We start from the raw sequence: 16,682 nt of genomic DNA, 5'->3' as shown, positions 1-16,682 counted from the left end.
CTAGATGGGGGTGGGGTGCTGAGGGGTAACTGATTACCCCATCCCTCCGCCCATTAGCCCCTACCTGGGGGGGTGCTGAGGGGTAACTGAGGCTCCCCATCTCTCTGCCCAATAGCCCCTTTTTGATGATGGGAGGTGGGGCTCCCAGCCCTTGGACAGGGAGGATCCCTGTTAAGGGTGTAGATGGGGCAGCTGGGAGGGCCCCCATCTGAGGCAGCACCCCGGGAAGACTGGGGCTCCCGGCATTAACCTAGCAGCGTACTTGGGGGAGCTGAGACGCGGGGGGGAGGGGACGGACAACCCCCATTGCCCGCAGCTATTGGCCCAAGGCTAGGGACGGCGCCCAGCCCCCCCGCCGCCCCACGAGTGTCCCCCTCCGATCTTGGGGAGGAGACTGGAGCTCCAGTGGGAGCCCGCGAGGGGGAGGCGGCGGCACCAGCTGCTCGTGAGCCCAGGAGCTGCGCTTGGTAACGGCGGCGAGGCTTGGAGACAGAGCCCGTGGGAGCAAGGGCCACAGGAGCGTCTCATCCTCCTCCCCCGCCCCAGAGGAGCAATTTATCCTCTCGCAGCCCGCTAGGCTCTCCATTGTCTCTGCCTGGCGGCGGGACCGGGCTGCGCTCCTCACTCCGCCGGCTCGCTCCATTGGTCGGCTCCGGCTGGCTTGTATCGCTCGCCTGACCGTGTGCTCAGGCATCAGCACCTGGCTCGTGGGGCGAGCAGGCTCCGGGCTGGGGCGGCGGCTGCTCAGGGTTCAGGAATGATGTGCGCACTGGGGAGGCTAAGTTGCTCGCTCGCCTGTTGGGTCCGAGCTTTCTATTGAAAGAGGAGGCGGCTCGGGTGCGTGGCTCTGAGATTTTGCTCCCAACAGCTTTCAAAGGAGGAATATGGACTGACTAGCTCCGTACCATGGAGTCCGCGAGTTGGTTAAGCACCTTCTGCTTTCTCCTCTGTCTGAGATCAGGTAAGTGGAAGCCCAGAATTTTGAAAAGCAGCATGAAGAAAGAGAGAGACAGAGAGATTGAGAGGAAAAACCAGCCAACCTTCCCTCCCCCCCATCTCCCAAATCCCACAACTCTCCCCAAAATCTAGGAAGAAACAGATGGAATAAGAGCAGCCAGTGCGATCTCTCTCTTCACAGCAGTCTGGGAGGGGAACTCACATGAATTTTCTGGCGGAAACTCGTGTAGCTTTTTGAGTCAAAATGGAACTTTATGGCGAGATGTATGTTAAAGTAGGTCATGTCAGTCGGGCTGAGTGCTTGTCTCTCCCAGGCGCTGCTGATTACAGGTACTAGGCTATGAAGGAGCTAGGGGATTAATCGACTTGTTCTCTTTGTTGTTCTTCACGCTGTCGAAAAGTTAAATGCTCGGCAAATGGAGTAACTAATCATTTCTGGGTCAGTTTTAGGGTTTGGTGTGGACCCCTCGCTGCAGATTGACGTGCTGTCAGAATTGCAGCTGGGAAATTCCATAGCTGGAGTGCTGCAGGTCCAAGGGCTGCACAATGGGAGCAAAGCATTTCTCTTCCAAGGTATCGAGCATCTTTCCTATACTCCAGGCTGGGGTCAACCAAGGCCATTTGAATAATTTCTGAACTTGCTGGCAAATGTGTTTGACTGAACTTTTGCATTAGCTTGATGGCTGACGCTATTCCTGAGGGATGATGCACAGATGATCCATTTTTAACAGCAAGGTTGCTTCCTGCTCTTTAAGCATCATGTTTTTTTCTCTCTCTCCCTGCCTGCTTTTCTTTCACTCTCTTGCCCAGTTTTTTTTTTTTTGATTGATGGAAACTTAATTAATGTACAGCAGGGACGATGATGGCAGATGGCTTATTTTGTGAGTCGTGGGGAGCAATGAATAATAACAACACACTCTTCTGAGCTGGGGGCAATTGATTTAGCTGGAAAACGCTAAACTAAGCTCCAGTTCTAGCTAAGAAAATACTCACTGAAAGTTTTATGTGAATAAACCAAAATGCTGAAATGAACTGTCCAGAGACTTGAGGCAAGGGGCTAAAAACGTGAACATTTGCGGGGAACAAAAGGGTCCCCTTTGAACTTTAATGTTGCACCCATTGTAAGAGAGAAAGAATGAATGAATTTTGGCCAGGTCTTAAAAAATCTGATTATTTCCTATGACAGCCAAAGGAGAGAAGCAGTAGTCTTGTCACAGTTTGAATAAATAAATTTCAGGTCTTAATTCCAAAATAATAAAACCCATGTGTAATCTAGTTCTCATTTTTAATGAAATAATAATGATAAAAAGATCATTTGAACTCATTGGGTTGCGTTATTTTGTCTATACCTGTTAATTTTCAAATGAATTTTTAATTATAGTTTTAAAATGTCATGGGATTTTAAATCAAGCTGCTGACAAGAATTAAATTCTGAGGGAAAGAAATCTCAGCCTTCATTAAAAAAAAAAAATCCTGAAAGGTGGATGTTTGAAAGTAGGTCTGTCATCTGAAAGCTGCTACAATGTGCTTTTTAAATGTGGCTAAACAGGAGCAGGGAAGCTGGTTCAACATATGGTGGAGTGAGAATAAAGTCCGGCATCACTCTGCAGTTTTAAAACATAGAGGATTGATTGTTCGCATCATTTGTTGGGTTAGGAGTTTTTACTCTGTTCTGAAACGATTTCTGGTGCAACAGGCAAGAGGTAGTGCTACCCAGAGAGAGCAGTTGTAATTTGAGAGAGGTATAATGTGGGAATAGAAATTCTTTGTCACTTTTGCATTAATGAGATGATCGATCCAAAATCTAATAGTCACTGAAGGGCTTTTTAAAGGGGAATCTCCATAGTGGTGTGTTTCCCTGCTACAGCCAGCATGTGTCACTATGATCATTAACTTTGAAGCATTGGAATATGCCTTCAAAAAGGAGCGAATTGACACATGCTGTATTTAAACAGAAATGGGCTCATTATTTCAAAGCTTTGACTTCTACATGAATGGATAGTTCTTAGAATGGCAACATGTTTGTGTGGCTCCATGGTTTAAGTCCTAAGATAGTTTTAATGTATAGCTAGTTGTTCCATTTTAAGGCCCCATCCTGTTTTCATTGGGGAAAAAAGTCAAAACTCCCATTAACTTCAATGGTAATAGGACTGGCCATTTTCAAGAATAGTCCATTTTATTGTATATTTTCCCAGTGTTTGGAGAAACAGATTACGAGGGTGACTAAAAATCACTGGAGGTTTTTTAACTACTGCCTTTCTCTTTGTGTAACTGCAATGTAGTTCCCGGATGTGTTGCCAATCTAATCAGATACAATGCTTCTGTTAAAGGTCAAGGACCCTAAACAAATGGGACCAATAGGACCTTAAACTCTCAGGCTTTTTTTTATTGTGGTTCTTCTCCCTAGTCCCCTTATTATATCTAATAAAAATACTTTTGTCTAACGTGTTCGCTGAGGGCACTCAGCATCTCTTGTGAAGCCTTCAGCACGTTGCAGGATTGGATACTTTTCTCCTATTGCTATATGGCTACATGACTGATTTTCTTACAATAGAGACAGTCTTCTCTGGATGGACAGACTTACATTTTTCTTACTTGCATTTAGGAATATAGGAATTGCCATACTGTATCAGACCAGTGGTCTATTTAATCATCTTCATTCTGGTCTTAGAGAATAAAGCACTGGGCGAACGAGACCATCTTTTACTTCCTATATATGAATTTGCTGAATGCAAAATTATTGATTTTATTTTCCTCAGCCTTGCCAGGGCCATAGTCAGAGACCTAAATTCTTAGTCATATTCTGAAAGAGCCAAATAACAGAAGTGGTTAAATGAACAGAATGAAAGAATCCTGGATTCTTTACCAGCTCTATGGGGTCTCTCTTCCCTCTCGTCTTCTCTTCATATAGCTTAACTACATGAGATTTTGCTATTTTTTCTATCAAGAGTGTCTTTGGGCTACACCCTCAGTTGGTGTAAATCAGTGTAGCTTCTATTGATTATTTGTTAATTGTGTTGCTCCTCCTATTGAAGTTCTTGGCAAAATTGAATGGGAGCAGAATCAGGCCCCTAATTCAATCCTATTCAGAACAAATATTCTTGTTACATCTATTTAAAAAGCATAAAAGAACTGAATGCGGAATGTATCATTATCTTTAAACATTTCAGAACAGTGGAGGCATGAATAGCTAACAGTCACAGGACAATTAAAGAAACAAAAGGGAAAAGTTAATGTAACATAGTGGTCTCTCTCCTGCAATCCTTACCTGGAGAAAAAGGCATTTAGATGTAAGTGGGAGTTTTGCCTGAAAAGAGATTGCAGAACTGGGTCTTGTATCAATTTTTAACACAGGATTTTTTTTTTTGGCCTAATTAGGTATTCAGATAAAATGTTCTTTCAGAATTAATTCTCATAGGCACCTATATTCCCAGGAGATATAATTTACTAATGGGTTATGAATCTAGTTTCATTCTTTCATGGTCCCTTCAGTAGAATCTAGATTGTGCCATATACAATTTCAGGTTCAAAAATAATTTGGCATTCCAAATTCACAGCCACTAAGACCCTCTTATTCTGTGTCAGTCTGATCCTGCACTATTAAAGTCATTGGTAATATTGCCATTGACTTCAAAAGGATCAAGATCAAGCACTATGTAGCTACAAGGGTTTCCATCACTGCAGAAATGTAATTGCACCATAATTGTAAGTACTTCACTGTTGCTGATGGAAGCACACATTTTTAAATAGAAAATGGCGGAAAGTCTTCTTCTAAAAAGGATGGTGTTGCTAAATATGGATATATACCAGTCACCAAGCAACCACAAACACAAGTATGGCAAAAACTCTTTTAGAGGAAATGCCCGAATCTTGTAAACCTTGGGATTTCATACAGGTTGACTTGACAGGCCAGCAACCAAGAACACCAGCTGGAAATCGATATTTGCTGGTTGTGTATGACACCTCAAAGTATATGGTGGTGCAGTCACTGAAGGATAAAAGGACTGAGACAATTACAGCTGCATTGAGGAAACATGTAGCGTTGCAGTTCAGCCCACCAAGTTGCACCTGGTATAAAGGAGTCACCCTGTGGTTGGGAATTAACAGCTCATACCTTTAAGGAAACTCCACTAACTCCATTGTCTGTTTTCACATTTGTAATCGCAGGGACGTGCTGGCCGCTGCTTCCCGCAGCTCCCATTGGTCGGGAATGGGGAACCACGGCCACTGGGAGCTGCGGCCGGCCAGCCTGGGGACGGTCAATGTAAACAAAATGTCTCGTGGCCCGCCTTTGGATTACCCTGATGGGCCTTGTGCCGAAGGTTGCTGACGCCTGTGCTAAACTAAGGGACCATTCAAGGTGAAGTGGCCTGTTAACCACTGGCTGAAGGTTGCTGACACCTGTGCTAAACTAAGAGACCATTCAAGGTGAAGTGGCCTGTTAACCACCAGGTGAACGAGACCATCTTTACCCAAGGAGTGTTAGTGAGTTACAGATTCTTGTAATAAACCATAAATCCAGGTTCTTTATAAAGACCATGATTTTTAGTGTCTAGCTAAGTTATGAGTTTTAAGCTCCCGGGCTCGTTTTTTGAAAGTGTTATGCAGGTTTCCTTTGAGGATGAGGGCTGATAGATCAGATACAGAGTGATCACTTTGTGAAAAGTGTTCACCCACAGGTGATAGGGTGTTTTTGTCTTTTATCATATTCCTGTGTGAGTTAATTCAAGAGCGTAGTGATTGGTTTCACCCACATAGTTGTTATAGTGGCATTTAGTGCACTGGATGAGGTACATCGCATGTTGTGTCTTTCTAGTATTTCAGAAAGGGCAATCCCCCCTCAGTAGTCTTATAAATGTTTGCATGACTGTATATAAGATCCATGATCCACACTAGGAATCTGCTGGTAAAAGGCTTTGACATCACCATCTAAAACACTAGGTACTATGCTGTTTTCTTATCAGTGCACTTGATCACAGTGATCATTAGCTCAAAGTCTGTCAAGTACTTGCAAATTCCAGTCTCATCTGCATGACCAGTAAATTGCTTCTCAGGCAGAAGTGCTTTTGCCATGTTGAAGTATCAGTTGTAATATTCGCTTATAGCAACCAAAGGACATATTGGGACACTGCAAGGAACAACTCTGGTACCCCAGGCAGGACTATATACAGACTGTGTTGCTCAGGGGTATGAAAAATCCACACCCTTGAACTACATAGTTATACTGACCTAACCCCCATGTAGACAGCACTATGTCAATGGGAGAACTTCCCCTCTTAAGGAGGTGGATTAACTATGCCAACAGGAAAAGCTCTCCCATGGGCGTAGGAGCGTCTTAAGCGCTACAGAGGTGCAGCTGCACCAATGCAGCGTTTTAAGTGTAGGCCTGCCCTAAAACTTCCTATGGAATCACTTGCCAATCAGATATAACAACATAATTTCAAAACAAAACAGCAATTGAACAATAAGATAACTTTACAGCACAAGCTGTTAGTGGATGTGCTATCTTCACTGTTCATTATAAAGGCCTTTGAGATCCTTAGGAGGCAGGCATTATATAAATGCCAGATATTATTATTAATTATACTTCTTCCTTTATAAGTACACAGTATGATATAGTTTCCATAGATCAAGGAGGGCGAAAGAAGATGCAGCCTTCCTCTCTGCAAATAGTCAGAATTTCATGACTGCAAGAGTATTTGTTGCATTTTGAACTGCCCTTCTTTATCTTAGGAATTCAATGGACAACTACAGCATGGATTAGAGACTAATGAAAAGTTTGAACATTATGGGTTTGATCCTGCCAAATGCTGAGCTTGTCAGAGTCCAGTAAAATACTTACACACATACATAATCCCATTGAAGTAAATTGTTTTCACTGCTAATAGAAAATTGTGTTCTCAGATTTTAGCACCAAAATGAGGACAGTAGGTGTAACTTAGTTTCTTTAAACCACTACTGTGAGTAATACTTTTGTATCATTCTGTCTCTGAAGTTCAGGGTTTGTATCATTTATACTCAGCTGGTGTCCAAAAACCCCAATGCCTTTGCACTGGGTGCTGCACAAACACAAATGACCAGACAGTCCATCATGGACTCCTCTTGCATCAAGTTACAGGAAACGTTCAGTGGGTGAACAGATCACTCTACGGCATGTAAAAATAGGCATATAAAAAAGAGAATCAAGGAATGGTGCTGCATGATGTTTGTGTTATTATTGGATGGAAGTCTAAGGAAAGTATATATCCATCAAAGGAAAGAGAAAATAAGAGGACTGACAGAAAAGTGCAGTCAGACAGTTAATAAATATTGGAATGTTTTTGGCTGTAGTTTCAGAGTAGCAGCCATGTTAGTCTGTATCCGCAAAAATGTATGCATCCGAAGAAGTGGGTTGTAGCCCACGAAAGCTTATGCTCTAATAAATTTGTTAGTCTCTAAGGTGCCACAAGTACTCCTGTTCTTTTTGGCTGTAGTAACTTTATGTAAGATAAATGTAAAAAGAATATGAAAGAGTAGAGAGACTTGTCTACACTACAGGGGAAATTTGATCGAAGCTACGCAATTTGAGTTACGTGAATAGCATAACTCAAATCGACGTAGCTTAGATCTACTTACCTCAGGGTCCAAACTACGTGATGTTGACAGGAGATGCTCTCCCATTGACTCCCCTTACTTTTCTTAATCTGGTGGAGTACAGGAGTCGACGGGAGAGCGATCTGCGGTAAATTTAGCAGGTCTTCACTAAACCCACTAAATCGACTGCCGATGCATCGATTGCCGTGCGTTGATCCCCCGGTAAGTGTAGACAAGCCCTAAGAAATCTTGTGATTGGAATGCTGGATTTTGGAGCTCATTCAGAAAAGCAACTAGTTTCTTCGGTTGAAATATTTAGCATTTAAGTGTTTATAGAAAAAGCCCAGATATATCTGACAAGCAGAAATGGTCCTGGTGGCAGTATATGATAGGTTCTGATGAAGAATGACATGTGGTATAAAACACAAAAGAGCAGATTTAATCTGTCAGTATGAATTATGAAATGACTTTAGTACTACTGGCTTTTGAATTGGCCAAAAAATAAAACGAAAATAGGCCAATTTGTACAATGGTTCATCATGACTATATGGATAGCTAGCTCAGTATATATAAAAGTTAGCAGTACACTATTCCAGTTTATATGTACTTGTTATGTGTCCCTGGGTTTCCCGTCAGAAGGAGCATTGTGTTTTGGTCTGTAATTATAGCTCCTCTCAGTGCCAAATAAATGAGTTAGAAAGAAACTTTAAAATGAAATAAGCTTTCACGTATGTAGAAATAGGTTTCATGAAGATTTGATTCTGGCTTTGCACTTCACAAGGTTGTACTTGTAGTGTCATTCCCTTTCTAGTTTTGGAGAGACTGTGGTTTGTCTCTATGGAAGTAGCAGGGGGTTGGCTCTCCCTGGAGGCTAGGGCTGTAAGTGTGAAGGCTATGTGCCTCTGTACTAACTCCTGGCTCTCCCTGGGCCCTTCCAGTCAGGGCCGGCTCTAGGCACCAGCAAAGCAAGAAGTTACTTCGGGCGGCATATTTGCAGGGGCACAAGAACCCAGCATGGGAGCTGAGAACCAACAGGGAGCCCTGGGAGCTGTAGTTCCTTGGTTAGCTCCCTGCCGATAGAGCCAGCCCTGGAGCAGGGAAAGAACTACATTTCCCAGCATTCCCTTGGCTGTTAGTAACAGGAAAGGGAGGGGGAAGGAATATGGAACTGAAATGTGCAGCTTGCTGTGAATGGTAGGGACAAAGCCAGCTCTAGATTTTTTGCCACCCCCCCCCCCCCGGCCCGGGGCCCCCCCCCACCCGGACCCCCTGCCGCCCCAGCTCTGGCCCCCACCCGCACCCCCTGCCGCCCCAGCTCTGGGCTCTTCTGCACCCCCTACACCCGCAGCCCCTGCCGCCCCAGCTCTGGCCCCCACCCGCACCTCCTGCCGCCCCAGCCCTGGGGTCTTCCCCAAAGAAAGAATTGGGTGGACTAAATGGACAGTGCCCCTCTCTATCTGAAGCCTAGCAAGGGAGGTACGTGGATCCCACTAGAATTTAAAATGAAAAGTAAGGGAGGGGAGGCTCTACTAGACTGGGCAGCTTTAGATACAGTACCAGGCACGTAGGAGGATTTCCACTTCTGAGCCATGGAACCAGAAATTGACTTTTCTTTTCCAGATTTGCACACCCTCAAAATTCAGGAGTGCTCAAGCTCAATTTGGGCAGCTGTTACTTCATTTCTCCCAAATCAAATATACTGATCCACTGTAACTTGCTGTAGAAAAAGTAGAATAAATTGAGCAAGAAATGCTTCCCAGTGGTTATTAGGACTGGAATTGCTATTTTCAACAGCTATTGCTTTTTTTTTGTTTGTTTGTTTGTTTTAGTTTTAGTTTTATTTGTTTAAAAGGAAGACCGTGATATTGCATTGGCAAATTCCCCATAGAAACAAAGAGTGGAACAAAAGAATAATAAAGGCACCTCAACTTTTCCTCATTTATGTAGGACAGTCTTATAATATGCATCCAGATATCCTCCAATCACACAAGCTGAAAATTGTTCCACTTCACTGCAGTTCTGTAACCATATGGGAACCAATCCTGTCTGTGTTCTGTGCACATCCAAAATTCCTGCTGAGTGACCCGCCCTGGGAGCGAGTTACCAGTGACCCAGGGCTGCGGCGGAAGGAGGGTGCAGTTGGGGGGGGGGGGGGGGGGGAGGGCCGGGGGGGGGGGGGGGGGCAGCCAAAAATTTTTTTTGCTTGGGGCAGCAAAAAACCTAGAGCCGGCCCTGCTTCCAGTACCTTAACAGCATGGTTCCTGCAGGAGGACACTGTGTGTGGGAAGAAAGGTAGGGTTTGTGCAGCATAGGGGGAGAAAGCAGATAAGTCTATGCTGACATGGACACAGTAGTTTACCTGCCAAAATCCTGTGCGATTAGGGTGGGCAGGGGAGATATGATGCCAAAGAGAGTAGCTATCCTTTGTGGTTTCCATAGCTTTGAGGAAGGAGGAGATGATGCAGTAGGACTGGCACTTCTCTCTTTTGTACCTCTGCCTGTATTCAATGGAGTTCATTTCCATTGTCTGTGGAAGGGGTGGGCATAGGAGGGTCAATATAGCTTAGAATCTGGTAATTAATTCAATTTCAGTTACTTCTCCTACCCCTGCTGTTTAATTGTATACCTATAAGTAACAGGCATTGTTGAATTCTAGGAATACTTACAGTACAAAAGTGAGGGTGCCGTAGTACCATATCAATTTCCTTAATAATCAGTTGGGGCTTGATTCTGCCAGAATGACTAATACCTAATTCTGCAAGTAACCCTATTGATTTTAATAGGACTACTCATGGAGGAAGGTACTGTTCCCATAAGAATGTGAGAATGGGACCCTTCTAATTTTAGGAATATGAGCAGAAATCTGTGGGACTCAGATTACAATCTGGACAAACCTTCTTTTGTCTAAGAACTGCTTTTTCCATAGCAATTCTGTTAGCTGGTTTAATGTAAATAATTACACACCATTTACACAATAACTGTTGGCTAAAGCTATTCACTTACAGCTATAAAATAATCATAATTGCTATTGTACATCATTTCCCTGTTCTTGAAGAAGGCCCACATGCCAACTTAATAGAATCTCAAGAAGAAAATTCCTAACTTGGCTGATTGTATCTCTAAACACATAGGGTTCAATTCAGTATATTTGCATGAAAACCAGAGAGAGATGAGTATGGCACATAGCTCCAAAGTATGCAGTGTAGGAAAATACATGCACTCAGTACCGGTATATTCAAGTGAGAGTGTAGATTCTTGCTTAAATTGATGAGGGAGGCTATTGAGTCAGTCAGAAGAATGAAGGCCAGCAAGTGGAATGGGCATCTCTCTGCATGTTACAGGACACCTAGGCAGCTGGTCAGTAGCAGATAAGCATTGATGGCAGTCACCAAACAACCTCTGTTGAAAGTGTAGCAGGACACAATGGACTCAGCTGAAGTAAAATATCTTATGTTGACAGCAAAACCACATCTGTTTTACATACGGTATAGTGCATGACATCTTGATCCACTATGTACAATGAGATACAGGGGATAGGGACTTCTGTGCATCTGGTACCCATCAAATGTGTTGCCGCCACATTGCTGCTCAACACTCCCAGAGCAAAGAGATGGCAACGTGTGGGTGAGGTGTTGCCACTCTGTGTGTAATTGTTTTTCTGTAATCTATCTCTGATTGAACACGTGGTCACCAGAGAACAGCTACGACCAGCTATGTAAGGGTTTTTGTGGGTTTTCACAGCAATCATGTTCAACTGGTTAGGGAGAACGTAGGAATTTCCTGCACAGTACCTGATACTCTGGGTCAGTGCCTGAATGTATTTTTCTTCCCCTTACCCACACCCAACTCCAGTGTCTGCTGTGTGTGAAAGCACAGGTATGATATAAGGAACAGGGTGCCTGAACATTCCTATGGTCCAGTCCTGCCTATCCACTTTTAACTCATATTGTCCAGAGCTCATAGACACGGGATGGAAAGGTAACTGTAGAATTGCTTGCTGAATATAGAATCTGTCACAGTTTCAGGCTGACTGTACTTATATTCCTCCTTCATGGTCTACTTCAGGAATGCCCAGTCAGGTCTCAGACCTCCAGCCACCACCTATCTCTGGGCAGGGACCTATGTCCCACTCCCTTCTGAGCAGGGGTTTTAAGGTTGCCTGACCCTCTGTCTTACATTGTGCTATCTCCAGCAAGCCAGTCTGCCTAATGGCCAGCACCTGGGCTTTGCTTTCTCTCTGAGGGCTATGATAAATGTGATTTACCAGTAATCCAAACAGCTCTTTCTGAGCAAGCACATTTATTCATAGGGAAAAAGCATCACAGACAGAACATTAAAAAAACCAATAAACAGATTTAAATGCACACTAAACATACCAGGAGTCACCCATCAGTCTTATGGGGGCCCTGGTAGCAGGGTTGAGGCCCCTTTGGACAAAAGTTCATGTCCATTTGCTGGCTCAGAAAGAAAGACCTGTGCCAGTTCAAGCTCAGCTTTTTATACCAAAATCACTTTCTTTGTGTGAGTCTATGGAATACCCAGTTTGAAACAGTATATGCAAACCTCTTCAGTGTTTCATTAGCAAAGAGTGAAGCTGAATGCAGGTTACATAGAACAAATGGAACTTTGATGTGGACACAGTGACAAAATGAGGACAGATACATGCACTGAATTAAGCGTCAAGCCACAACTTTTGGTAAATTTGAACACAGAGAAGGGGTGCTACCCACCCATCACCCATACTCTCCTATACCAGGCACTTAATTGGTTCCAGTGTGGGGGTTACAGGACTCCTTACCATATAACCTATAACTCAGGGTAGGCTTTCCTCAGCCCATTCCACCCAGGACTCAGCTCTCTCTGGGTCCCAGCACCCTCCTCCCCTTGAGGGGACAGGGGGTGGGGACCATGGCCTACAAGGGCCACAAGGACTCACCTTGACCTGCAAGGGCCACAAGGTCTGACCCTATCCCATGAGCCCGAGATCCATCACCAAAATTCCAGGTCTTTTACTTCTCTTAACCCAGCCCCCCATGGTTTGTTAGATCCTGAGACCTGGGGAATGTGGCCAATCAGCACCCCTCCCCCCACAGCCAATAGGTGCCAGAGACTCCTGGGGGGAGGATCTACCTAGTGTCCCTTAGCGAGTGTCTCCCTCCCTTGCTGCTGTGACTGTCCCCCTTTCACCACCAGCCCCATCAAGTTCCCCCACCTGTTGAGACAGGTGCATGGCATTTATTAACCCTGTGCATTGCTTTCTCCATGTGGCCTCACTCCCAGCATTCCCTGTTCCACTGGTGTCCATTCAATAACAGTCCCTCCAGGGAACCTGGATTCTCTAACTCCAGTTCCATTGATCATGATACATGCCGGGGGTGGTACCTTTCTGGAGTTGTTTGGTCTCAATGACTTGCCTTAATAACCTGCTGTTTTTAGTTTCTGGAGGATTTGTGGTAATCCTCCCCCATGGGTAGAACACAATTGTACATAAACCATTCATAAACTTAATACAATGGTCCCCAAAGATACTTCATGTGGTTGCAATATCTGTCACAGAGTGTTTTACTTCACACAGGCCAGATATTTTCCATGTGGAAGTGTTACACAGTGGTGGTCCTTAAGAATTTGTCTGCCTCCTGTGTGTCTCAAGCAGGTAAAGAGTTGAGATCATAAAGCCAGTATAGAAGAGTTTGAGATTATATTTGGCTGTCATGGGAAACTCCCCTTTCATGTGGTTACTCTTCAGATCCCTATGGTTTGTCATGTTTCAATATCTCTCAGGTTTCAAATTCAGCACAGCAGCCAATTCTGTCATGTTAAAAGCTCAAGGGAGAGTTGTGTATGTGATGAAGCACTAGAAAATATTTCAGTGCCCTGATCTGAAAGTGAGTCCTTGTCACTTCTCCAGGGTCCATCTGTTTTATCTAAATCCCCCTTTAGCTTTATCTCAAGCTCTAAGATATGCTAATATGCCCATCACTATTGTATCTAATGGTTTTGCCCTAAAAAAAATAGACTTAATATGATGTGAAGGGGGCTCCAATATGATAGTGGTACTCTTCGGTTAGAGGTAGCAATAGTTACATTGCTTTTCCATTATAAATGCTTATTTGGATATTTCAGGTGATTATAATAGTCCTAAAAATAACAAACAAATTTGTTGCTAACATAACATGATTAAGGTTCAGCCTGGGAATATGTTTATTTTTATTAAACTTGAAAAAAAAATCAGTGTAGCCATTTTTAATGTATAGGCTTGCAGATAAAAAATAGAAAGTGGTTTCAAATGTTATTTTGTACTCCTGTAATTCAAAAATGTCTTTTTTGGTTCAGCACTGCACCTCTTTAGTCTGTTTGCTGAACCTGAGGAGTTGGGAGACAGCTGTGTAACATGACTTTAGAAAAGTGGATTTTGTACCCAACCAGCAACTGTTGACAGATGCTAGTCTTAATGGAAGGCTAGAGATGGCATAGCATAAAACATGAATAGAATAGAACAGAACTCTGAAAACAATGTTCATGAGGGTTTTAGCATATAGACTGAACATATATTTGCAGCAGCAAAATATTGAGGGCCGACTGTCATGTTTCCAAAGGAGCTATTACAATCCATATTGTTAGTGATCCATAAATTGTGGAATCTTTTAGTGAAATCTGACCTGATTAGACCACAGTGGCTACAGTTTATGGTGGCAAGAAGACTCATCATAAAGAAGGCTCATGTCAGCCTCGACAACATAGACTGTATTGTAAAAGTCCCTAAAGGCAAATACGTAATAAACCAGAAACATTCCAAAGGAACTTTTGTGGCTTTGAGGTCGAAATCTGTGTTTTAATAACGCTTTAAATACGTATTTGCATAATGGACCATTCAAGGGAGTTCTTATAATTACTATCTCTGGAACTAATATCATTTGGACTTCAAACATCATCACCTGTAAAAGTCTTAAGGGCCTAAGAGGAATAAGTAGGTTCTCTGGTCAATAATCCTCTTTAAAATTTTCCTAAATACAATTTATTTTAAAAGTTGGGGTATAAATAGATTAATATAATGGACCATGTGAGGTCTGGGGGGAGGAGGTTTGCTGCAAGGGCAGAGGCAGCCAGTCATGGAGCAGGAATTTGATTGTTGGCTTTACTGAGACCACACCTGCAATTTGCATTCATTTCTGGGCTCATCCATCTCAAAAAGACATTGATATAAAGCAAGAAGTGCAGAGGACAACAATAAAAATGATTATATAGCAAGGAGGATTGACTTACTAACAAAGATTAAAGGAACTAAATATATATAGCTTGTCTAAGCAGTGACTATGATGTAAGATGATAACAGTCTACGAGTTTTAGAAGGTTGTAAATCCCAAGAAGGAAGGAATTATTTAGTATTCTGAAAGGTGAAACTAAGAATAATGTAATGATATTAAGAAAGAAAATTTCAAATAACAATCAGGAAAGTCTTCCTGACAGTGAGCTATATTATATTGTGGCTTAGTCACTGAAAGGAAACGATGGAAGTCCCCATCACTTTGCTCTTGTAAAGGCAGAGTGGAAAAATTCTAGAAAATTATAAGCTAGGTTACAGTCATATTTTAGTGCATTGGGTGGGGACAGACTGGCCGACCTAATAAGCATTTTTCAGCTCTATTTTATATAAATCCATGGTGCTGAAGGATCCGTTAGAGCATAGTGTGTGTGTGGGGTGACTATAGAGGTAGATTTTTAAAGATATAAAGGGGAATTAAATGCCCAACACTGATTAAGATCAAAGGGTTTCCCTTTGTGCCTTTGAAAATCATTCCCATAATTTTCATGTATTTTAGAGTTTACTTTAAAAGTATTTTACATAAAACTGACATAATGAACTAAAACATACAAATGCAAAGAAAATCAAAGTTCAAGCTGCTGTTCTAACCTTTGTTCATCCCAGGGTTGTAGATTGGGCATTACTTTTAGTACCTATGATAGTATTTGTTGGGACTGGTAAAAAAAATGTCAAATAAAACATTTTCCTAGAAAAATGGGTATTCATTGAAATCTGACTTGGGCACAATTTTCCATCAGAAAAAATCAAAACTAAATAGTTTGTGTTGGGTCAATATTAATCTCTAGTTTGGTGTCTCATGGGAGCTGTAGTTCTGGTTCCCTCATGTCCCCATTCTTCCCAGGGGCTGTGTTCCCTAGCTGGACTACATCTCCCATCACACATTGACATCTCTCCCTCTGCATTTGTAAATCAAAATTTTTCAAAACTTCTCTTTCCACAAAAAGGTTTTATATTTCAACTTTTTATCACTGTTTGGCATGAAAACAAATGTTGAAATAGCAGAGGGGAAAATTCTGGTTTTTGATCACCTCCAAGTCAATAGCTACTGACCCTCCTTAACTTTTAGTAATTATAAGCCATGTCATGTGTTTGGGGCCAGGAAATAAAGATCAGTCTCTATTAACACTTTATTAGTCTTTATTAACACTTTATTCATCAATTTAGATGAAGAAGGAGCAAAACTTTAGCCCTAGCATCTAACAAGCTTGTGGAACCAGTCAATTAACCCTGAAATAGTTACAAAAGAACTACATACCAGGAAATCAGCACACAACAGATACTATAACAATAACCGCCATTGCAAATGTGAGGGGTTAGCTTCCAAACAGAAAGTAGCTGTCAACCTACCAAAATAACAGCTATACCATCCTCTCTAGTGTCATATATCATAACTATCTGTGAAGGTCAGTACTATAGGAAGAACTGAAACATCTGCAGAAAACCAGAGAACACAGACTCTTTCTTTAGGATATTCAGAATGCTACTGACAGAAGTAACACATACCCACGTGGTCGCTGACAATGAAAAAACACAAAGAGCAACAAACAAGCTTCAGGTGTTAAATCTACCTTGGCAGCCAAATAGGCTGCAACAGAAGAAATGGTTAGGTGAACAAGAAGTGACTGGGTGATCAGAAACCATTAGTCTCTGAATCTTAGTGACGCTTGTACAATAACTCATCATAATCTTCTCATCTCTTTGGAGTCCTTGAATTTAAATTTTCCTATTTGTGCAGTGTAATAATTGGCTTTATTAGTTTATGGTTATTATTTTTGATTTCTTTCTTTCTTTCTTTCTTTCTTTCTTTCTTTCTTTCTTTCTTTCTTTC

General features: G+C 42.5%; 1 protein-coding gene across 1 annotated transcript in view; it reads left to right on the top strand.

Moving 5' to 3' along the window:
• The first annotated feature begins 793 nt into the window (after positions 1-793).
• Positions 794-16,682, top strand: part of NELL2 (neural EGFL like 2) — a 230,977-nt gene continuing 215,088 nt past the window's right edge. The window contains exons 1-2 of the mRNA XM_026648958.1: positions 794-961; positions 1,402-1,530. Coding sequence (XP_026504743.1) covers positions 907-961; positions 1,402-1,530 — 184 coding nt within the window. The 5' untranslated portion in view covers positions 794-906. The remainder of the gene's footprint in view (positions 962-1,401; positions 1,531-16,682) is intronic.

The sequence above is a fragment of the Terrapene carolina genome, unplaced genomic scaffold (genome assembly GCF_002925995.2).
Source record: "Terrapene carolina triunguis isolate 2854851 unplaced genomic scaffold, T_m_triunguis-2.0 Scaffold68, whole genome shotgun sequence".
Classification (NCBI taxonomy): Eukaryota; Metazoa; Chordata; order Testudines; family Emydidae; genus Terrapene; species Terrapene triunguis.
The sequence above is the reverse complement of the archived record's forward strand: the minus strand, read 5'-3'. Positions and strand labels throughout refer to the sequence as shown.